The following is a 22,749-nucleotide window of genomic DNA, read 5'->3' as shown; positions in this document are numbered from 1 at the left end:
TGTGTGTGTGTGTGTGTGTGTGTTTGAGAGAGGGAGCGAGCGTGCACGTTTGTCCTCTGGTTGCCAGCCAATCTGATGTAGATGAAGATGATGATGAATATGTTGTAGGATGAAGACAAAGATGACGAAGATGATGATGATGAAGATGAAAATTATGATCATAACGAAGATAAAGTTGATGCAGGATGATGTAGTTGGAAGATGATGATGAAGATAACGATGATGTTGAAGAAGATGATGATGGAGATTAAGATGATGAAGATGATAAAAGTGATGATGATACAGAAAAAGCTGATGATGCTGTTTAAGATGATGATGATGATGATGAAGATGAGGATGATGTGTTAGAGGAGATTAGTAACCTTAAGGTCCACCTACACATTTGGCACTCAATAAGGGTGTGTGTGTGTGTGTGTGTGTGTGTGTGTGTGTGTTTGTGTGTGTGTGTTCTCACATCCAGGTGAGAGCCTTCAAGTGTCCAGTGTGATTTTAGGTGCTCGCAATTGTCCAACATGCACCCTGTGTGTGAAAATGAATAGCGGGAGTGTGTATGCGCATGGACACACACACACACACATACGCACACACACACACACACACACACACATCCAGCAGAACCTGATACTCCTTCCAGGAAGTCCATCTGCGTCATCTGAGTGTCTCCCATCGCTCTGATTGGCTCTTTAACTTCCCATTAACTGCTTGGAATCATGGTCACCCAGGTCTGAACCCCCCCCCCCCCTTCCCCAAACTGCCCCCACCCCCGCTATGTCTGTTTACATTGCCCCCCACCCCCCACCCTCCGGCTGAGGTGTTTGGCATCAGCTCGGGCCAAACCAATCTACAGGAGCCTTGGGGGGGGGGGGTCGGGGGGGGGGGGTAATCAATGCCTTCACTGTGCAGAGAGGAGGTCAACCCCTCCGGACCTTCAAGGTGGTCGGATAATATCCTTGTCAGGGACTGGATTCTGGTCCAGGACCTGTTCCTCATCCAGGATACATCTGTGGCCCGGGACACTTCCATGGTTCAGACTACATTCTTAGTCCAAGACATGCCACTGGTCCAGGAAACATGTATGATCCAGACCTGTACATGGTTCAGACCCCATTTCTAGTCCAGGACACACCCCTGATCCAGTACACCTTCTGAATCCCGGACAGGACCGTTATACAGCTCAGATCTTCCCGGTCCTGGACAAGTTTCTGACCCAGGGTACATCCATGGTCCAGACGATGTTCCAGTTCTAAGACATGCCCCTGATCCAGGACCTGAACCCAATCCAGTAAGCACCCTTGAGCAAGGACTGGACCTAAATCAAATCAGAAACCTGTTCCAGGAGATTCCCCCTGGTCTAGGAAACATCCATGATCCAGTATGCCTTCTGATTCCAAGAGAGGACCCTTATCCAGGTCAGATCCCTGTCCAAGGACAGGACCTTGATCCAGGACAAGTGCCTGACCCAGGCAAGTCCTTCAACTAGAGTATGTCCAGACCACATTTCTGGTCCAGGTATGCCTTCCGAATCAAGGACAGGACCATTATCCAGATCAGATGTCCCTGATCCAGGTCACAGGGTACATCCCCGGTCCAGACCACATTCTTAGTCCAGGAGGTACCTCTGATCCAGTATGCAACCTTGATCCAGGACTAGACCTTGATCCTGGACAGAATCTTGTTACGGTTGTCCTTGTCCAATGCCAGCGCAAGCCATTCAGACCTCTGGACCCCCAGCCCCAGGGCCCAGGTCCAGAACAGGTCCCAGATGCCTCCACTCTGTTGGAATTCAGCCACAGAAGTTGCGGAGTCCAGCACTCAGGTCCTCCTCCAGGAACAACCGCAAGAGCTGGCGTCACTTCCTGCTGTGTTCTCAGAATTTCAGAGTAGAGACAGGAAGTGGCCGTGGATGGTGGAAAGGCCTCAGACTATTCTGAGTTTGCAAAAATGGAGGCTCATGGCCTTACAGCTTGTCTATGCTCCTTCTCCACAGGACCCCCGATTCAATGCCGAGGTGGACCTGATCACCGGCTATAAGACCCAGAGCATCCTCTGCCTGCCCATAAAAAACCACAGGGACGAGGTGAGACAACACACTCACACACACACACACACACACACACACACACACACACACACACAAAGTTTGTCAAAGGCAGAGCCTAATCCTGGAGGCGGAGCTTCCTGATGGCCTTGCCAATCTCCTGTAGGTGGTGGGCGTGGCCCAGGCCATCAACAAGAAGTGCGGAGAGGATGGTGCCTTCACGGATCAGGACGAGAAGGTCGGTAAAGATGCAATCTGGAATCTTGCTCTCTGACCTCTGACCTCTGGCCTGCCCCTTTTCACTTCAACAAAGCAGACCAGAAGCATCATCTGTCTGTTTTGGGTTCCATCTCTCCATCTGCACCTGGTTCCCCCTGCGTTCCACCTGGGTTCTAATGTTCTCCCCATCTGCAGGACTTCTCAGCCTACCTGACATTCTCAGGCATAGTCCTGCACAACGCCCAGCTCTACGAGACCTCGCAGCTGGAGAACCGCCGCAACCAGGTGAGCACACCTGTGCACGTGTGTGCGCGCATGTAAGTGTGTGTGTGTGACCATGTGTCCGTGCACAGGTGCTTCTGAACCTGGCCAGTCTAATCCTTGAGGAGCAGCAGAGCCTGGAGGTCCTGCTGAGGAGGATTGCAGGAACCATCCTGTCCTTCATGCAGGCGGAGGCTTGCACCGTCTTCATCGCTGACGAAGACTCCATGGTGAGTGCACACACACACACACACACACACATTCACCCTTACACATTCCTCCACCTCCTCTGGGAACGTTGGCAGAGTTCTATGTTCCATGTCCTCTGCGAGGACTCGGACTCCACCTGGTCCTGCTGGATGGACTGTCACAATATTGGGACAGTGTCCGGCAGCTTTACTACCGGGGTCACACACACACACACACACACACACCCTTTTAAAAGTGGAAACAGCAGAAGTTGAGCGGAGGAGAGAAAACAAGTCCCTATAAGGGGGGAGATCAGAGGAATGTGGGAATAAACTCAGCTTTTGGCAGGAACCAGCCCCCGTAGATCACCGTCGGGGGGGGGGGGGGCAGAACCCCCACCCCCACCCCCCGGGTGGTGTGTGTGTTTTGCATTTTCACTGTGACGGCCCAACTTAAGGCCACAAGGGAGCCGGCGGGTCCAGGAAAGCCCAACAGGATCAGACTATTACCAGGTTACAAAGAGCCTGTGTGACTGCGGCGTTCAATCCTGCCCCCCCAAAGAAGCCCCCCTCCAAAGTCCTCAGACAGACCTCTGTGTCCTTTATTTTGCAGAACTCCTTCTCCAGCGTCTTCCACATGGAACATGAGGAGCTGAGCAACGTCCTGGATGCCCCCAAGAGGTAATTATTACCCCCCCCTCCCCACACACACACACACACACACACACACACAACCCACCCTGAGGCAAACTCCAGCTTCACTGGAAACAGACCCGGTTATCTCCTCCAGTTTTGTTGCGGGGGGGTGGGGGTACTAGCAGGGGGTTATCCCTAGGTTAGCATCCTTCGGGTAAGCATGTGTGGGGAAGCAGCACATGTAGAGCATACCAGCTGTTTGAGCGGCAGGTCCTTGACTGTCAGAACAGCTTCCCTCTTCCTGGTTCTAATGTCAGGCAGGTGCGACCTACCTCCTGCTGTGCGTCCTGTGCCTAACTACTAGTTAGCACCACTAACTCATCAGTAATAGCAGTGTTATAATAGAAATATAAAACATACATATCAAAGTATGAACAACCATGAATAGTATAAAGTAGGTTGTGATATGCTAATGCTAGGCTAAAGTCGGCTACTATATCAAGCAAAGTTAAAAAACTAACAGAAAAAACATACTAAAGACTAGTTAAGAGTTTGCAAAAAGAGCAATTGATGATACCAGGAGGCTGATTATGCTAGGATGCAAACAGATAGGCATATGTTAGCTTGGGTATACAAGGTGAGCTACAATGGCATCAAATAAAAAGCATACAATAAACTCCACATGTATACAACATACACATTAAAATACTCAACTATTTGTTGTCACATCATTGTATGTTATTTATCTACTTCCGAGATCCTCTGAAGCTGTGAGAAGCGCTACAGTTCCACAGAGGGAAGCGTGTGTGAGCAACTGCCAAAGTAAACCTAGCTAACCTGTAACTGAGCGATGATGTGGTGCTAGCTTAAGTGTTGCTATGCAGATGGAGTCAAACAGAGTGCACAAGAGTCAGTTTTCTCCCAAAATTGGTTAGGCCCATTGGGGTAAAGGGAGCTATTACCGCTAGCTGACAATGGAGCGTCAGCGACTCCTGAAGGGGCTAGCCAAAACTGCTACAAAGAGCATTTCTTGACCCAATGTAAATCATTAAGAGGCTTTCATTCCCTCCTCCCCCGAAGTGTTTTTGACTTCCTGTCAGCGGATCCTCTCCTGATGGTTCTGAGTAACGATCTGTTTGGACGTAGCGCTGCTAACAAAAGGAAGTTGCTAAGCGGAGTGGACATTAAACTGTCACAGCTAAGGTTGAGGAGCAGATGCTGAAGCAGCTAACGGCTCTTGTTTTCCCCGCGCTCCCTTTGGCAACAACAGCCGCTCCCAAAAATAGCCACTCGTCAGTTGTTGCGGCGGAGGTGACTAGAAAAGGAGGTTGGGAGTGGTGATGGGTGCATGGGTGGGGGGGGTGAGTGGAGACAGTGGGAGTTTTTACCAGGCTGGTGGAAGCTCCAGCTGCACCCCTTGCCGACCTCCATCCAGCCTTTCGGCGGGGGAGGGGGTGGCGGGTTGAAAGGTAGATCAGCTATAATCTGATTTTAGATTCGAGAATTTTCTTTGTCCTTGCTCCCTACACTTCCTTGGTGGAGTTACCCCCAAACCCCGGGATTGCTACATAGCAACTCAAGCTAAACCCTAAAAGCGTAGTGGAATCAGATGGTGCAAGAGTGTGCAGATTGGTGTTGCCCATCTCCCACAGAAGCTTACGTTGGTTCTTAGAGTTTAGACAGTTTGTTTGGCACTTTTTGGTATGCCATTTAGTTTGTTCCTACTCAGTTCCCCAGTCAGTGGGGTCCTCCTTGGTTCTCCTGTTGGTATGTTCCTCCCCAGTATTCCACTTGGTACATTCCTCCTTTGTACACCAGTCGGTATGTCCTTCCTGAAACTCATATGCAGATCAATTGATGACTTCATTCGCTTATGACAAACTGAACTGAAAAGGGCAGGAGGTGGAATTTGATGGCTGCAGGTGACAGAGATTAGCTGAACCTGTAACACCAAACTTGTGCTCTGTAAGCAGGATGTGTTCTCTGAATGTTCTCCTGCCTGGGTTCTCTCCAGGTTCACTGAGAACACTAAATTGTCTACAAGTGTGAATGAGAGGGTCAATGGTGGGGTGATTGAAAGTTTACCCATCCCGGTTAGAGCCTGCCTCTCGCTTGAACGACAGCTGGGATTGGAGAACCAGATCGTGCCAACTCATCTGCTTTCAGAGTTGGTTTCTTAAAGGTTAGGGCTGTCAGACAGCCCTGAACCAATTCGATGTGGTTCTTCCCGCAGAGGCGTCAGCCAGTCGGGACGCTCCCCGTCCCTGGAAAAGGAAAGTCGGTATTGTTTGCTGTTCGGGCTCTGTGTGAAAGTGCAACTCTGGTCACGTGAAGGGCCAGAAGAAGGCTGGAAGAGTCCATCTGAGACAGACCAGATGTTCCATCTCCAAGTCCAGATTCAAGAGCGCTCTTTAAATAGCTCCCTTGTTTGCGCTGGACTTCCTCCATGAGGGCCACCACAGGGCAGAGCTGGGTCGGTCCAAGTGGACCCTGGTGGGGGGAGCAACGTTAGTCAGCCAGAACAGTTACATTCATTTACTGTAATGACATTAACCTGGGGGCGGAGCTTTGGAGTGGTGCGGCGTTCGTCTCACCAGAGCAGGAAGGGAAGCGGGGGGGGGGGGGGGGGGGAGGGGGGCAATCGGGGTTTTCTTACCCCGTGACCCGGACTACGGGCGGCGAGGAAGCAGCCTGGAGTGTGTTTGGGTGAGGGGTTGGAGTGTTCCGGGTGGAGCCCCCGCCCTAACCCCATTACACCCACGCTGCTGGATAGGATGTTCCAAATCCACCGCCTGTCCTCCGCCCAAACCCACCCGGTTCCCATTTGTCATCCAGGCCATAGTCCACTAACACACTCCAGCATCCCCCCTCCCCTCCACCACACACACACACACACACACACACACACACACACACACACATACACGTATCCCTGTCTGGCCTCCACCTCATGTTTCCATTTTCCACCGTTTATCAAGAGGCCTTCTATCTGCCTCCGACCACCTAAAGATAACAAAGATGTTGACTGACAAATGGGATTTCTTTGTGGTGGGGGGGGGGGGGTTGACCCCAGGTGCGACCCCGCAGCCGGCGCTGTCAATGTGGAGGTGAGCAGCGGTTTGAATGGGGGGGGGGACTTGGTCTTAAGTGACAGTCAGCTGCCTTTTTTTAGAGTCCAGACCCCGGAACAACCGCATAATTCAGGCAGAAGGTTCTCCAGAGCTAGAATCGGCCACAGTTCTGCGGCATCACATTCCAAGCAGCGTGAAGTGGGAGGCCCGGTGTGGGGGGGTGGTTCAGCCATATATCACCCCCCCCCGCCAAGCCTCCAGCTCCTCTTGTATGATGGACCTGTCTGTTTCCCCATGTCTCCACAGGGATTACGATGTGGGCCGGATGAACTACATGTATGCTCAGTATGTAAAGAACACCATGCAGCCGCTCAACATCGCAGATGTTGCCGAGGACCAGCGCTTTCCCTGGACGGTGCGATGCCTCCTCGCTTTTATTGTGAAAATCTCACCTTTCTTACCCCTCCCTTGCTAGTGGCTGATTCCACTCTTTCCCCCCCCCCCCCCTGGCAGAGCGAGAAGCCGGATGGCAGCGGGAGGCCCATCAAGAGTTTGCTCTGTGCGCCCATCAGGAACGGCAAGAAGGACAAAGTCATAGGTAGAGCTTCACCGAATCACAAACACCCCCTCCCAAAAATATAACACAACAGCAGCAAAAGGCCTAAACCGAGCTTCAAAGAGGCCTCCCTTCTTCAGCTGTTGCTATCATCTGCATAATTAAGCGAGGGATGAGCGCCATACAACACGAGGGGTCCTTTGTGGTTCCTCCGTGGAATCCAGAGAGACCCGATGATTCATCGATCAAAGCAGCTCAAGTTCTACTGGTGGGCCCATCCCCTCCTTTTGTTTCATGCCGATTAATGTCTTCTCTATGGAAACCTCTGCATTAGAGATGCAAGGATCTCCTTGCGTCCTATTTGGGGTTGTCAAACATTGCCTGCTTGAAGAAGATGAGCCATGCCATCCCAGGCTCCTCATTCTAACGTCAGGATTTTCATGTGTTATGCCCGTGGTCGCACTTGGACTCCAGCTGCTAGTCAAAACCCAGCGTCTACTAGCACTGCACGCTAAAAACTAGCAGGGTCTAAACACAGGCAGTAATGATTGTATATTGCTAACTGTGCTCGAGATATGGTACAAAGTTAAGTTAGCGACAAGAAGCCAGAGCGCGTCTGATCGTTGTGTCAGAACCAAAGAAGTAAACAAAAGTAAAGGGGAACCTTGAGAAAGAGGCTTGATTAACATTGTTTAAAGAACCGAAAAAAAAATAGCGTGGCAATAAAATCATCCGAACAGAGGGGTTCTGGAAAGGGATGACCACAGAATGTTCTTTTCGTGCTGTCCGGGGGGAACCTGGGTCTGGAGAACCAGTTGGCGTGAGAACTCTGCAGGGTCAGCTAACTGTTTCGCCCCTGGCTGACGGAGCTGGTTGAATGGATGTAATGATTTGAGGCGCTCGGTAGAAGTGGGTTCCCTTCACAGACGTGTTCTCAGCGCTGGCTGACCTTCTGGCTCCGGCGAGCCTGAGAACCATCAGACGTTCTATTAATACGCCTGCAGACAAGCGGGTCCCTCCAACACCATAAACAGTCGGAGCGGGAAGACGATGTTCTGCAGCTGCTCCTAAGTGATCGCTGGACGGGCGCCATCGTCCTTGGCGAGGGGTGGATAGACAGTTAACCCCTTCAGGGTGGTCGAAGAGGAGCTTCTCACTTTTAGACCAATCAGGTGGGACGACAACGACATGGTGGGACATGGACATGCCAGGTAACCATTAAACACCACCCTTGGGATTGGTTCCATACCTGCCCAGAGGTAAAGCCCACCTCTGCGATTACAACCTTGTCCAGGGGCTAATGTCCCCCTCTATGATTGGCTCCAGCCCCACCAATAGGTAAACCCTACCTCTGGGATTGGTTCTAGTCCCACATGGGTAAACCCTGCAACTCAGGTTGGCTGCAGCCCCACTCAGGGTATGCTCTACCTCCGGGGTCGGCTATAGATCTGCGCCCTAAAAGTTGACCATTGATGGCTTCAGGTCCGGGTTTAGACTCAAAGCACCGGTTAGAACCCGGTGTTCTACCATCTTGGTGTCTGTGGGCAAATCAATCTGGTCACCGCGACATTTCCTACCAAGATGGTGTCAGTTCATTGCAATCCAGGCGCCTACGCCTCAAGCTACATTGATGGACAACTTGCGTCATTTTCTGGACAACTTGTCACATGGGCGTGTGCATGTGTACATGCACGCAGGTGTTTGCCAGCTGGTGAACAAGATGGACGAGGCCTCGCGTGGAACCAGGGCCTTCAACAGGAACGACGAGCAGTTCCTGGAGGCCTTCGCAATTTTCTGCGGCCTCGGCATCCAGAACACACAGATGTACGAGACGGTGGAGCGAGCCATGGCCAAGCAGGAGGTGACGCTAGAGGTGGGCCTCACACACACGCAGGAAAACTAGGGCGGGATCCACACCCTTCGATCAATTTTGAAAGTCGACTTCCTGTCACCTCGTGCATGTGTGTGTCCTCCAGGTGCTCTCCTACCACGCCTCTGCAGCTGAGGAGGAGTCTCGGGAACTCCAGGTAACCGCGGTAAATTGAATTTCTTCATTCAGCAGACACACAACAGGCCGTCGTCAAGGGCAACAGCTGGGAGGGGGTGTTGATCCCAATACTACTACTACTCTTACTACTATTACTACCACCACTTCCACTTCTGCTACTATTAGTATTATTGCCACTTCCAATAATGCCAATGCTACTACCACTACTACTGCTACCACTGCTACTATTACTGCTGATTTTACTAATATTGTCTCTACTGCTACTAATGCTACAATTACTACAACTACTTCTACTAGTATTACTATTACTACCGCTACTAATGCTAATCACTTTACTGAATATCCCATCTAAAGCCTGTGTTTAAATGGTCTGCCTCTCCCACACAGACAGATCATAATACCAGAATTTTGAACCTTAAAGCAGGACTCGGACCTTAAAGCATGCACTGATGTTAACCTGATGCTAATGTGATGCTAACCTCTTTAGCGCCCCCCCCCATGTCACAAGTTATCCAGTTATCTGCTAGCGTACCACCTGCCAGACGCTAACGGTCCCACATTAGGAAATGTAATGCTAACTGTTTCACACTAACTGCATGACAGAGTTACTGCTCCAGAAGCTAGCATTACCAAGTTATGCTAGCTTCATTAGCTTCTGCACATGTATATAACCCTTGATGTAAATCATGGAAGAGCGCGCCAGCATTTGTTGATGAGTTTTCAGCATCTAATTCTCGCAAAGCTAGACAACCAAAGCTAGCTGTGATTATAGGATGTGATGTGAAAGGACTAAAATCACGCTGGTTCCGAAAAAGTAATTTTAGTGAAAATAATTGGAACATGTAGCATTAGCATGTAGTGCCAGTAGTGATGTGTGTGTGTGTGTGTGTGTGTGTGTGTGTGTGTGTGTGTGTGTGTGTGTGTGTGTGTGTGTGTGTGTGTGTGTGTTTGTATGTGTGTGTATGTGTGTGTGTGTGAAGGCAGCCACTGTCCCGTCGGCCCAGTCCCTGCACCTCCTGGACTTCAGCTTCAGTGACTTTGAGCTCTCTGACTCAGAGACCATCTTCGGTGCCGTGCGCATGTTTGTGGATCTGAACCTGGTCCAGACCTTCCAGATGAAGCACACGGTACGTTTAATGTCCACCATCACACAGAAGAGAGCCAGAGCATGATAGAATGTCACGGGAACCCAAAAACACACAGAGAAAATATTCGGAGAACCTGAAAAGAACCCTGGAGAACTCTTCTGCTAAAATGAACTCTTACTCCTTCAGCTCAGTTAGAGAAGGGTTCCTTCAGAGAGGGGTTCTCCTGCTTGGCTCCTTAAAAAGCCTTCAGCTGGAACCCGTGCACGTGTCCCAGACCAGCACGGCCTTCATACAGAACCTCATCCCGACGCAATGACTCCTTAAGCATACATGTCAAGGAACAGCTGCTTCTTCGTTAGCCGTCATAGCGCTCCTGTCCCTGTAGAGTCACCTGGCCTCTTCACGATGAAGATGACCTCCTCATCGTGTCTGCTCTGACCCTGGTTCAGGTTCCAGTTCCGTCTCGGTCCACATAGAACATAGGAGTTCTCCTCAGCGGTTCTGCTCAGCAAACTGAGGTGTTATTTCTCTCCATTTGGCCATTTTTGTAGAGTAGAAATTTTTGGAGATTTTTCTGTTTTCTCCTCAGAGGTTCTCTCCATTTAGTCCATTGAAGACTAAATTGTCAGCAGATGTGAATGATAGGGTTAGGATGATTGACAGCTAACCTGTCCAGGTTAAGCCCCGTCTCTTGCCCTCTTCTCCACATCATTGGTTGTGTTTTGTTGACCACGCCTCCTCGTCTCACCCCTGGCTTCTGTGGTTCTGCGTGTCTTAGAACCTGTGCCAGTGGGTCTTGAGCGTGAAGAAGAATTACAGGAAGAATGTCGCCTACCACAACTGGAGACATGCCTTCAACACGGCGCAGTGCATGTTTGCCTTGCTCAAGTCCGGACGCCTGCAGGTCAGTCCCACCAGCTGGGCCCGCGTTACCATGTCCGGTTGACAGCTGAGGGGCACATTTTGGCTCCGCCCACTCAAACAGAGGCCCTCCAGAGTCTCTAAAGGTCACAGGACCTTTTCGTGGTCGCAGATGCTGGATGGCCAAGGAGTTTCTACTGTGTGAAGGTAGAGTTTTGGTGTTAACCCCCCCCACAGAGCAGCCTGAGTGACCTGGAGATCTTGGCGCTGATGATAGCCACGCTCTGCCATGACCTGGACCACCGAGGGGTCAACAACTCCTACATCCAGAGGTAGAAGCTCCATGGCAACACCAGGAGCGGGGTGTGGGGAGTAGCTCCTGTGTTGGTTCTCATTTCATGTGTGTGTGTGTGTGTGTGTGTGTGTGTGTGGACCAGAAGCGACCACCCTCTGGCGCAGCTCTACTGCCACTCCACCATGGAGCATCACCACTTTGACCAGTGCCTCATGATCCTAAACAGCCCGGTAGGTGAACACACACACACACACACACACACACACACACACACATAGGGGGAGATGGCAGGAGAGCGTCCCCTGCTGGGCCGCACAGGGATGACCTCAAACCGTGCACTGTCCTCCAGGTTCTCCAGCCTGGGCTCTCTTAACATTCTCCAACTTTAGTCCAAAACCGGTCCACAGGTGTGAATGAGAGGGTGAATGCTTAGATGATTGACAGCTGGCCGGTCCAGTTCTAAGCCCGCCCCTTAACCCGAGAACAGCTGTGATTGGCTCCGCCCCCTTGAACTTTGGTGATGGCATTGGTGCAGCAGCTTGAGGGTGGAGTCACAGGATGGACACGCTCCCGACCCTCATCTTCCAATTGTGCGTTTTGAAAGGTTCATGGATAGCCTTAGCATTTCAGTGATAGCTCTTTGAGGCTGAAGATGTTCACGCTCCAGAAGCTCCATCCATCTGCTGGACCGATGAAGGCCAAAGGTTCTGTAGCTGTAGGAGGATAGCTAGCCGTAGCTGGATAGCTAACAGCTGAGTGCTGCTAAAAGCACTGTTACTCAACTCCTCGCGGCCTGGAAACAAACCCCTGGAGCTCTTCAGCAGCTCAAACCTGCTGCCGCTGGTCAGGTCAGGACGAGTGGACACACACACACACACACACACACACACACACACACTCCTCTTAACTGGTACTTGAAATGGAAAAGATGGAAACACTCTAGTGGGCCGTTGTTTAATTCATGTGAAATTATGTGTGTTTCCCCCCCCCGCCCTCGGCTCTCCTTGTCGTCACGGCAACCCCTTGGCGGCTAATCAACCCCCCCCTCGCCCCCTCCTGTGTCCAGGGGAACCAGATCCTGAGCGGCCTGTCCCTGGACGAGTACAAGGCCACGCTGAAGATGATCGAGAGGGCTATTCTGGCCACTGACCTTGCCCTGTTCATGAAGTAAGTACCTGCCGTCAGGCCCAGATGGACCTGGAGGAGGAGGAGGAGGAGGAGGAGGAGGAGGAAGGTCACTCGGGGCAACGTGCCTCAGTCATCAGTTATTTATAGATATAATAAATGGAGATGTACGGTGAGGAGCCGGAGTACATCCCACCACCAAGATGGAAGCAGGACATTCAGAGGCCGGAGATCTGATTTTGGAACAATTAGAGGGAGGTTGTTCTCCGTCTGTGACGGAACCTCCCCCCGCTTCCGAAGACGACAGACGGGAACATCTGTATAGTGTGCAGCCTCCTTCTACCGTCCCTCTGCATCTCAGGGTTCAGGTTCTCGTGATGGGTTCTTCATCCCTTGGGGGGGGGGGGTTCTTAACCGTGTTGTGCATCGGCAGGAGGCGGGGCGAGTTCTTCGAGCTCACCAAGAACAGCCAGTTCCTTTGGGAGGACGAGTGCCACCGGGACCTGCTGAGGTGAGTGGAGATCTACTGGGTTTGGGCTTTACCTTTGGCTCAGGGATAAGTGGGTTCAGACATATTGACATGGAGCCAAAATTACAACCCGCCCAGATCTGGTGGAAGCTAGGTGTTTCATGCATTTAACCATCAACTCTGCTCCATGTTCCTCCAGGTCAATGCTGATGACGGCCTGCGACATCTCGGCCATCACCAAGCCCTGGCCCGTCCAGAAGAGGGTAAGCATACACAGCAAAAACACCAGGTGGTAGCGCCCTCCACCTTTGCACCCCTGCAGTACATGGTATGACCAGCAGGTGGCGACAGCTGTTAGGGGGACTGTCAAAAAGACCTGGACGAGTTTCGGTGACGATTGTAATGACTCGATCTCCCACAAACACCGTCAGAGTAGAGGATGCTAATATAGCTGCTATTCGCTTGCTAACATTTGCAGAAAACAGCTAAGGGGCTAGTTTTGACGTCGACTCCGGTCTGGTCAGCCACTTCCTGGGGAACGGCCTCTGCTCCCCGCTCAACTGTTAGCATTTGCTAAGCGGTTTTGATGGCAGCCTCGTGGACATCCGCTGTCTGTTTTTGTGGTGTGAAAGCAACACACAAACACTCAGAGCAACATTTGTTTCACCGTTTCTTTCACCCACCTGCGTCCCCCTGTTCGTTCCCGTCTCCCCGGAGACATTCGTTAGCGCTCGTCTCATTAGGAGCCCAAGGCTCAGCGGAGAGACATTAGACATGCAAACGTGTGTGTGCTCTTGTGTGTCGTGCTTGTTAATAAAAACAGCTGTGCCCCCGTCCTCGTGTCCTCAGGTAACACCTGAAAAACACCCCGGTGGTAAACACGTTCACACACATACTAATCCGCTCCCTGGCGCTTTCATGCCTGAAAGTATTCCCGTTGTCACGATACTGTAGGCCGCAAAGGTCCCCAAAATGCCTGCCGGAGAACCAGGTCTTCTTAACAATCCGCTGTTGACATACAATATGCAGTACTCTTGGCAGACAGTGTACTGGATCCTGTGTACTCTGCAATGGGAAAGAGGTACATTATTGTCAGTTGTTAGCCGGTTCAGCGTCTGCAGGTCCAAATGATGCAGAGACTCCTCAGAAGGCATTGGTAACACCGGAGTGCTTGTCGCACTTCACCATCTCCCGGTGGACAAACTGCTGGAGGAGGAAGTAGCTTTTCACTGTGAAGCATAATCCAAGTAGTCCTATGGGCGATTATTTTGGCCTATTTTGGCTTTTTTGATTTTTGTGCACGGGCCAACTAGGTATCACGTAAATTGAACATAATAAAAATTGCAATTGAAATATTTTACTTTTTGGCATTTTATTTCAACTTTAAAATTATTACTGATCATTATATATACACTGCTCAAAAAAATAAAGGGAACACTTAAAAAACACATCCTAGATCTAAATTAATGAAATATTCTTATGAAATACTTTGCTCTTTACACAGTTGAATGTGCTGACAACAAAATCACACAAAAATGATCCATGGAAATCAATTGTATCAACCCATGGAGGTCTGGATTAGGAATCACACTCAAAATTAAAGTGTAAAAACAAACTCCAGGCTGATCCGACTTTGATGTAATGTCCTTAAAACAAGTCAAAATGAATCTGTGTTGCTTCCTGAGTGGACACTATGATTTCACAGAAGTGTGATTGACTTGGAGTTACATTGTGTTGTTCAAGTGTTCCCTTTATTTTTTTGAGCAGTATATATATATCATTATTTTGTATGTAATCACCCATACAGAATTAAACAAAAGTAAAAAATAAGGAATTTCTAAATTCAATATTGATTGAAAATTCCTTTTAAAATATTCAAAGAAAATAGTTTGGCTGGCTGGATAAAAAAGCTAAACGGGCCGGATGTGGCCCGCGGGCCGTAAAATGCCCGGGTCTGGCCTCCAACCTGGACGCAGGGTACTCCTTCATCATGGTCAGTTTCATGCTCAGCTGAGATCAGAGAACAGATTTGTGGTTGTACCAGTCAACTCTAGCTATAATGCAACTCCGCCTTCACAGCATATGATCACCGTTAGCAACCGCGATGCGGCTGTTAGCTGCACTGTCATGGTGCTACGATCTGCACCGAAGACAATCAGCTTTCACGAAACACGACATTCCGCAGAACTCGGGGGCATCTGGCGAAATCCAACAGAAGACGGGCTCTCGATTCTCAGGTTTTTTTGACTGGAACTGGGTCCAATCGGAATGAGAGCTCTTTTGAAGGGTCTTGTAGAGTACAGAAGTGGAGGATCACGACTGCACAGCAAGACAAAACCAACCAGCTTATCCGTGACAGAAGCGACCACTTTAGTCTCTGGTTTCCCCTCTTTCTCAGATGTTTACCATTTCCTCTCCTCGCCAATCCGGTCTTGACCCCGGGGAGGTGTTGGCCGTCTGTGCTCTATGTGCACGTGAAATGCCTGGTGTTTTGTTTCAAGTCGGTTAGTCTCACTCGTTAGCATTTGCTTCATGCTAAGTGTTTGTTTAACATCAGGCACAATGAGCTTCGGCTGAATGGGTCTCCAGCGCTTAGCCAGGATTACCGTCTCATTTCAAGGCTCCGTCCTATTGGCTGAGGCTCGGGGCTACAGTCCGACCTCATTTGTCTCTGTGTAAACAGATGGACACCATTAACTCGGAGTGACTATTAGCCCTCCTCCTCTTCGTCCTCGTGACATCTCCACCCAGGAGTTTTCCTTCTTTTCTGTCTGCACTGCTGCTGGTTCTTCCCTCTCGCCCTTCTTGTGCCGATCTTCTCCCTGCATACAAGTCCACTGTGCTGATTCTGGCAGCAGGAGGTCCGTCTCAGTCAGGACGTTCATCAGAAGGTCACTGTCGACTGCATATGTAAGGTAGTTTGATTCCGACTGGTCCACTACTGCTAGTCTCAAAATCGGTCCAAAAGTGAAGGGGTTCCATCTTTTCCAGTAAAGGCGTCTTTTGCATTGGAAGGGTCCACCTCCCATCCCACCCAACCTTCTGGCTCCCTTCCTGCACATAATCTGAGGGGATTCTTTATTTCCACCTGGTCACATGACTAACATGCGCCACCTCATATTGTCTTTCTGGGTCGTTAAATGACGGACTCCGCTTACTGACAACTCCCCTTCTTACCTGTCAAGAATGTATTTCTACAGCTGGATGTTTCCAGAGGAACGAACCTATGTCTCCATCCTCCTGCTGACTAACTTCCTGTGTTTGTCCTTCGATGCAGATCGCCGAGCTGGTGGCCACCGAGTTCTTCGAACAAGGTGACAAGGAGAGGCAGGAGCTGAAAATCGAGCCAAGCGTGAGTGGAGCAGGAAGTGGTTTCAGGGGGTCCATACTGACCCAAGGAACTCCCCAGGGATCCATTCTGGATCATTTAAATTTTAGTCTTTGTCCAACAGGGCATGCTACATGCTACTAATCAAAGTGTTAATGAGAGATAGGAAGCAGTTTTGTCACACTGAAAGACCCGGGTGTTTTATCTGAAGAACATACTCAATTCAACATGTGACTGATGGACCTTTACTGTGATATGTTGTCCTGATGTCATTCAACACTGGTATCATCTGCTCCGGTGATAGCATACCAGAGATTCTGAATGGGTTCAGGTTGTTTCTGTCTGCTAGCTTAGCGTCTGTGGATGAATTTGCTAGAATAGGGAAAATATTTGGGAGACATGGTTACTCTCCCCGACAGCTTTAGTCAAACAGATGATAGACGCCCCTCTGTTAAACTGGCTGCGTGCTGGTTACCTTAGCACAGTGAGTGTTAGCACATCTCATTGGAAATTCTTCATTCAAATCCTGATTCCGGCAGCTGCACGTTCATCTCTGGACGTGCATCTTGATATGACACGTACTCCCTGTCACTAGACCTCCAGAATCTTCTAACAAGTGGCTTTCACTTCCTGTGAAGTTTTACATGCAATGATCCAAATTCCACTTCCTTCTCCACCTCTAGGACCTGATGAATCGTGAGAAAAGGGACAAGATCCCCAGCATGCAGGTGTCCTTCATCGACGCCATCTGCATCCAGCTCTACGAGGTAACTCCCCTGCCTGACTGCATCCCGTTTCCTGCAAAGACACCTGATAGTGAAGTCTGGGTCTTTCCCTCTCTATTGCTGCCGCAGACCTTGGCGGGGATGTCGGAGCACTGCTGCCCCCTGCTGGAGGGATGCCAGAGGAACCGACAACATTGGAAGCGTTTGGCTGAGGAGTGCGAGAAAGGCCCGGTCAATGGACTGGTGTGACGGCAGCACGATGCTCCGGCCCTGTCTCACAAACACCCGTGAAATTAGCATAATGTGTAAACGGGCAAACAACCCGCAGGGTGGATTGGAACCGTGAATGGGGAACTGGGGGACGGGGGAACATGTTTGGCTTCGGCGTAGGCGACCTCAGCTCATAGTGATACTTTAAATTCTATTTTCAATACATACCAAATCCCCAACCCACATTCTGTCAGGAAGTGAACCGCAAGGTACTTGGAACAGTGCTTCAGTGTTGTTGTAGCAAGTCAGCCGGGAAACAACAAGGAGCAGGGACCCAGATTTAAGGTGTGAGCACCTTGATCACGACTGTTGTTTTTGCCTTCATGCAACCCTGACTCACAAACCTTAGCTATCATAGCTTCACTTAGCCTCTGTGGTAACATTCCCACTGCTATGTCTCAGCCGCAGGCCGCTTAGCAGTGACAGCAGATAGCTAACCTGTTAGCCAGTGGTTGATCACCTGAGAGTTAGCAAACTCAGTAGAGGCCGCTAACTTATGTTTGTTAAGACTAGCCTTTCTGCTAACTCTAGCTTATTCTGTTGTTTAGCCAGTCTGCCATCCTACCTGAGAGCTTTCTTCATGAGATGATGGATGATCGCCACTGCAACCATGCAGGGGCCTGTGCTGAACACGTTAGCGAAGTGTTGTCAGAGGCGTCCGATCTCCATTGGCATGCCTGTTGATTTCTTGATAGAGGAGCAGCAGTTTGAACAGAACAGACTGTCAGGATTTTGAAAATAAAAGACATGAGGGGATCACATGCGGATGCTGGGATGGTGGCGACTGATGTCCAGGAGGTTGGAGGAGTTCCCTGCTCCAGCACACTGGGCGCTAACTTTGTCAAAGTGACTGGGCCAAACAGGTGACACGAATAAGCAGCGTTTGGACCAGACGAAACTTCTAGCGGCTTCTTTCAAGTCAGGAAGTCCGATGGGCTCGGGTTGGGTGGGTGGCGCCTGTAGTGTTAGCATCCTCACGTTGCTATATGTCACACATGAAAACAGCTAGCCAAGTAGTGACTGCTAGTACTCAAAGATAAGTGGAACTAGCAAGCAGGTAGAGCAGGAAGTACCAGGGGACTGAAGCTTGGTCCTGGACGTATCGTCAAGGCAACCATCCAAGCTCCTCCAAGACCCCTCACTGTGAACTAACCCGCTTGCAGTACCTAGTATCCAGATTACTGCAGCTCTGCCCCATCAGTGAAATACAGCGAGTATGGCCTGGGGGATCCGAGTACCCTAAGATTGACAGGTGAGATGATTGACGGGTCACGTTGTATTGTCTTCATTCTTTGTGCTCATTTCACTGAACTTTGTGAGACTTGTCACACACACCCCCCACCCCAGCTGTCAATCACCCAAGACGACGGCAGCACTAAGCTAAGCTACATTTAGCATTCAACCTTTTTATTGTATCGTTGCACAGAGTGGCGTTCAGGAGAACTCGGAATGTCACAGGGAGTGAACTTTAGAGGACCACTGAATCTAGACACACACACATTCACTCTCTCACACATACCTTTGTAGTCTCTGTAGCGTTTCTCTTCCACTCCGTTCCGTATTTATTGCTGTTTTCTATATTTATTAGTTTCTACCATGACGTCGTCCTTCTGGACAGGAAGTCACATTTACAGAAATAAAGAAATAGAGAGAGAACATGACATCTGGTCTTTACTCACCTACGACCATAGAACTTTCAGAACCCTCTGACCACCCCAGAACCATTGGGGCTCCTAGAACCATGAGCGTCCTCTGAACCTTCAGAATCCTTAGAACTTAAAAAAAAAAATCCTTGAATCTTGAGTTCTTAGAAACCCCAGAACCCTAAAGGCTTAATGAACCCTGAGAATATTGAGTCCTTTGAAAGCCCAGAACTGATTTTTCCTTTGTAGCTTCATGTATGACGGTATGTCCACAGTAAAGGCTAAATCACAAAGCCAATCTGTCTTTCAGCTCAGGAAAATTGGTGTTGGTGTTCTCAAGTAGCTCCAAAAATGTAATAATCTCCTGTTTGAGCTCCCGCACTCGTTGGCATGCTTTAGAAGCGGACATTAGAATGGTCGCTGTGATCAGCAGCAGTTTCTTCAAGAAAATGAATAAACTGACACCAGTGAGTCCCCTTGCTCAAATCAAGTCAACAGGGTATCACAACTGGTGTTGCTACGTGGTCAACCTGCAACACGGATTTACACAGTGCTTCTTGGCGAATTATGCGGAGTAGGAAAAGTACTGTCCTCTTTCACTGTCCTGGATTCTTTTGAGCAGCCTGACGTTTTTTCCCCGTCAGATTTGGTGATCCATCTGTGGTAATGTTGACAAGTGTACTCCAAGGTGGCTTGTGCCTTTTTAGGACTGCTCACATGTTGTTATAAAAATCCTCTCCCTGTGCTTTTCCTTTTAGGGATTCCTTTGCCAAAAACTCTTCAGTTATCTCGAAATTTTCATTAGTCCCTTTGATTATAATTAAAAGCTGAGCGGTGTTCTATATGTCACTGCTTTTGTCCAGTCCCAAAGAATATAATGTAAATGACTCCGCTTTTTGTTTACCTTGCTAGTTAAGTTGTTTGGCAATTACTTCAACATGGCACATCACTTCACTGTCCTGTGTGATAAGCTATTTTATTCAAATTGCCTCTTGCTCTCAGGACATAAAATACTTGCTGTCTCTACCAACGGTCCAGATATGGCCAGTGCCGTAGTTTGCCCACCTTTGCCTTAGAAGCCCCAGAACCCTTAGAACTCACTAAATTCTTAGACTCTTGAGTCCTTAGAACCCAGAGAATGTCCAGGAGAACTAGACGCTTTAATTCCACTGTACTACACATTTTCCTTTGAGGTACTTTGAGTGATGTTTGGAGATACTAGAGGTTTTAGTACCTCTGGCCTGGATCTACAGGCCCCACTGGTTCTGAGGTCATCCACAAGACCTTCCAGCAGGTGGCGCCATCAGACATCCTGCTCCAACACGAGGACAGAGGCTGAGGGTTCCAGCAGTGGGAGAACTTGTGTTTCCTCCAGGTTCACGATTGACAGCTGACATGCCAACATTAATCCCCACCCCTCAGCCCAGTGTCAGCTGTGATTGGCTCCAACCAGGGTTCAGAATGAATGAATGAATGAAACATTTGTCCAATGAGTACTCAAAACAAACATTGGTAGAACATGCTAGTACATGACGAGCCAGGGAATTGATAGGGTATCCGCGAATATTGGACCCACACAGGAAAAGGGGGCAGGACTTGTGTGACACGCTGCACCCCCTTTTTATGTGAAGGATCCTTCTCACTTCTCCTCCCTTACTTTTATTTCTACACCTTAATGACTTCCTGTCATGTGACATTGGAACACAAGACTGACAGGAAGTGGGTGGAAGACTCAGGAAGATGACTGACAGGAAATGGGAAGACTCAGGAAGACTCAGGTCAGAACCAACAACCTTCTGTTTTTAATATTTGCTTCTAAAAGTGGAGGAGAGGGTGGGGGCTCTAAAAGAGGAGAAGTATTTACACCAGTGGAGGGAGAGGGGGCGGAGCCACAGATATAAACAAACAGACAGACGGGGCATCAGGGGGCGGGGTCAGAGATACAGACCAGAGGGGGTGAGGTCAAGGGGGCGGGGTCAAGCAGAGTCCGTCCTCCTGTAGGCCACCATGCTGTTGACCTTGTGGATGGAGGTGGTGAAGGAGCGCAGACGCACTTCCTCCGAGCAATCGATGATTTGCGGGCCCGACTCCTCCCACTTCTCTGGTACCTCCAGGTCCTTGTCCGTGTAGACCAGCAGGTCGAAGGCGCCTGGGCAAAAGGGGGAGGAGGCGGGGTCAGGGTGGGGCGAGTGGGGGCAGGGCTAGTGAGGAGAGGGGGGGGGGGGGGGGGGTCACTCACAGGTGGTCTCCAGTAACGGCAGGAAGGTGACGGTGGCCGTGATCTGACGGATCACAGAGCGGATCTCGTCCTGGATGGTCTTGATGGATTTCTCCCGTGGAGCGCTGGAGGAAAGGGGCAGAGCCAAGCACATGTCAATCAAACCTCTGCCGTCAATAAACTGATCAGGCTCTCAATCAGCTGACTTCCCGTCCCTTGCGAAATCATCAACTCTCAGGCGAGCAGTTTCTCCACCTACAGGGTCTGGATTCCCCCGTGCTGAAGACGAAGGTTCCTGCGAGGAGAACTGGGTTCTATTTAGGTTCTCACCTGGTCTCCTTGGCCGACTTGTCACACTCGATGTCAAACTGCCACCTCTCAAGCACCTCGTTGGTCTTCACACACGTGATGACCAGCACCAGCTTCTGCACCGTGCACTCGAACAACCACTCTGACACACACACACACACACACACGGTAAAACTCAACGATCTGAACATGGGAGTTGCTGTGACAACAGGTGAGATCACCGCCCGCGTACCTTTGAGCTGGGACACCACGTCGTTGAGGTAGTTCCTCAGCTTGGGGTCAGTGGTGAGCTGCAGGCTCATGTCATACTGGGACACCCGGGTGAAGGTCTCAGGAGGGTAGATGCCCCGCTGGTACAGGATGCTGTTGATGCCGAAGGCTGAGGGTGCAAAGGGCAGGAAGTAAGTGGATGATCGACAGCAGCTGATTGATCAACTGATCTTTAAGGTTCTTATGGGATGGCTGGTCAGTTTGATTCATTTAAAACCACCTTTAAAGTCGGAGGCTTCCTGGGATAAATATGCATTTGTTTTTAACCTCATAATTCTACATAATGCAGGAATGAAGGCCAGATTACATAACATCTATTATGTTCATAAAAATTGCACAAGTACTTTTGATACAATCAATAAAACATAAATAAATGAACTTAAAAGCGTTCTTATTATAGAGAGGTTACTCTGAGGCGTTCACCGGGATTGCAGTGGCATTTAAACTAAACGCACCAAACAAAAGCTCAATGGACGGTGACGGTGGCGTTTGGTTTGCTCACCGGCGAAGTCCTAGTTCGAGCGGTGAGATAATACCCAACCGAAGACCAAGGGGCTAAACATGGGACATTAACCGACCCGAACGGACTGCGGTGACCCGCCGGAGTGGACGGTTATCAACGGTTTCACCCGGTCACCTAATCTGACTATATTATCCGACACCGGGCGGGGGGGGGCTTGCTAAGTGTAGCTCCAGCTATGCTAACAGCCGAGCTAGATGCAAATTAGTGTTCGACGCTCTAAGGACCAGTAAAAGGAGTGGTTTTCGGCGGGGATACCCACAGAAGAATTCGGCCACCAGCTCCGCGCTGCCTTTCAGGGTGATTCCTTTCAGTGTGCTCGTCATTTTCTCCCCTCGGTCGCTTCCAACTTCGACTTGCGTGAGCGTGTGTGTGTTTTCTCCTCCTCTTCTTCCTCGGCTACCCGCCGTTCAATTTGAAATCTCTCGACCCGCCTCCACTGCGCAGGCGCAAAAGAACGCTTACAGTGTGTTTTTTTTTTTTGTTCAAAGAAAACTTTATTATCCGGAAGTCACGAACAAGGGACTGCAAAACAGCAACAGGACAGAGACGGAGAACGCAGGTAAAACACGTGGAACCCTTTCAAAAACACCCCGACTTCGGAATACTCAACTGATTTAATCTTGTTTGGATAAAGACCTCACGTGTATA

General features: G+C 49.8%; 2 protein-coding genes across 4 annotated transcripts in view; one reads left to right on the top strand and one right to left on the bottom strand.

The window, feature by feature from the left end:
* pde5ab (phosphodiesterase 5A, cGMP-specific, b) overlaps window positions 1-18,794 on the top strand; it is a 36,185-nt gene extending 17,391 nt beyond the window's left edge. For 2 of the 3 annotated variants that reach the window (XM_086165844.1, XM_086165841.1), the window contains exons 4-22: window positions 1,988-2,077; window positions 2,205-2,276; window positions 2,453-2,542; window positions 2,611-2,748; window positions 3,320-3,387; window positions 6,720-6,828; window positions 6,927-7,011; window positions 8,667-8,842; window positions 8,946-9,005; window positions 9,958-10,104; window positions 10,844-10,969; window positions 11,164-11,258; window positions 11,364-11,451; window positions 12,288-12,388; window positions 12,780-12,857; window positions 13,015-13,078; window positions 16,093-16,167; window positions 16,827-16,910; window positions 16,998-18,794. In XM_086165844.1, coding sequence (XP_086021970.1) covers window positions 1,988-2,077; window positions 2,205-2,276; window positions 2,453-2,542; window positions 2,611-2,748; window positions 3,320-3,387; window positions 6,720-6,828; window positions 6,927-7,011; window positions 8,667-8,842; window positions 8,946-9,005; window positions 9,958-10,104; window positions 10,844-10,969; window positions 11,164-11,258; window positions 11,364-11,451; window positions 12,288-12,388; window positions 12,780-12,857; window positions 13,015-13,078; window positions 16,093-16,167; window positions 16,827-16,910; window positions 16,998-17,117 — 1,866 coding nt within the window. In that variant the 3' untranslated portion in view covers window positions 17,118-18,794. The remainder of the gene's footprint in view (window positions 1-1,987; window positions 2,078-2,204; window positions 2,277-2,452; window positions 2,543-2,610; window positions 2,749-3,319; window positions 3,388-6,719; window positions 6,829-6,926; window positions 7,012-8,666; window positions 8,843-8,945; window positions 9,006-9,957; window positions 10,105-10,843; window positions 10,970-11,163; window positions 11,259-11,363; window positions 11,452-12,287; window positions 12,389-12,779; window positions 12,858-13,014; window positions 13,079-16,092; window positions 16,168-16,826; window positions 16,911-16,997) is intronic. The other variant, XM_086165842.1, reaches the window with a different exon arrangement.
* Window positions 18,795-20,392: 1,598 nt separating this feature from the next.
* Window positions 20,393-22,487, bottom strand: mad2l1 (MAD2 mitotic arrest deficient-like 1 (yeast)). Its single transcript, XM_086166176.1, has 5 exons — window positions 22,361-22,487; window positions 21,541-21,687; window positions 21,330-21,450; window positions 21,021-21,124; window positions 20,393-20,930 (listed from the first exon to the last, which is right to left on the bottom strand). The coding sequence occupies exons 1-5, from the start codon at window positions 22,422-22,424 to the stop codon at window positions 20,758-20,760; spliced, it is 609 nt and encodes a 202-aa protein (XP_086022302.1). The 5' UTR covers window positions 22,425-22,487; the 3' UTR covers window positions 20,393-20,757.
* Between the last annotated feature and the right edge of the window lie 262 nt (window positions 22,488-22,749).

Source organism: Fistularia commersonii, chromosome 19 (assembly GCF_037954325.1).
Source record: "Fistularia commersonii isolate RoL2024-O1a breed Wild chromosome 19, RoL_Fcom_v1.0, whole genome shotgun sequence".
Taxonomy (NCBI): Eukaryota; Metazoa; Chordata; class Actinopteri; order Syngnathiformes; family Fistulariidae; genus Fistularia; species Fistularia commersonii.
Note: the sequence above shows the minus strand (reverse complement) of the source record. Positions and strands in the feature narration are given on the sequence as shown.

Coding starts and splice junctions, on each gene's coding strand:
- mad2l1 (XM_086166176.1), bottom strand. CDS start 22,424: ATGACGAGCACACTGAAAGGAATCACCCTGAAAGGCAGCGCGGAGCTG. Junction 21,451..21,540: donor CGTGGTGTCCCAGCTCAAAG/GTACGCGGGCGG, acceptor TGTGTGTGTCAG/AGTGGTTGTTCGAGTGCACG. Junction 21,125..21,329: donor AAGTCGGCCAAGGAGACCAG/GTGAGAACCTAA, acceptor CCTTTCCTCCAG/CGCTCCACGGGAGAAATCCA.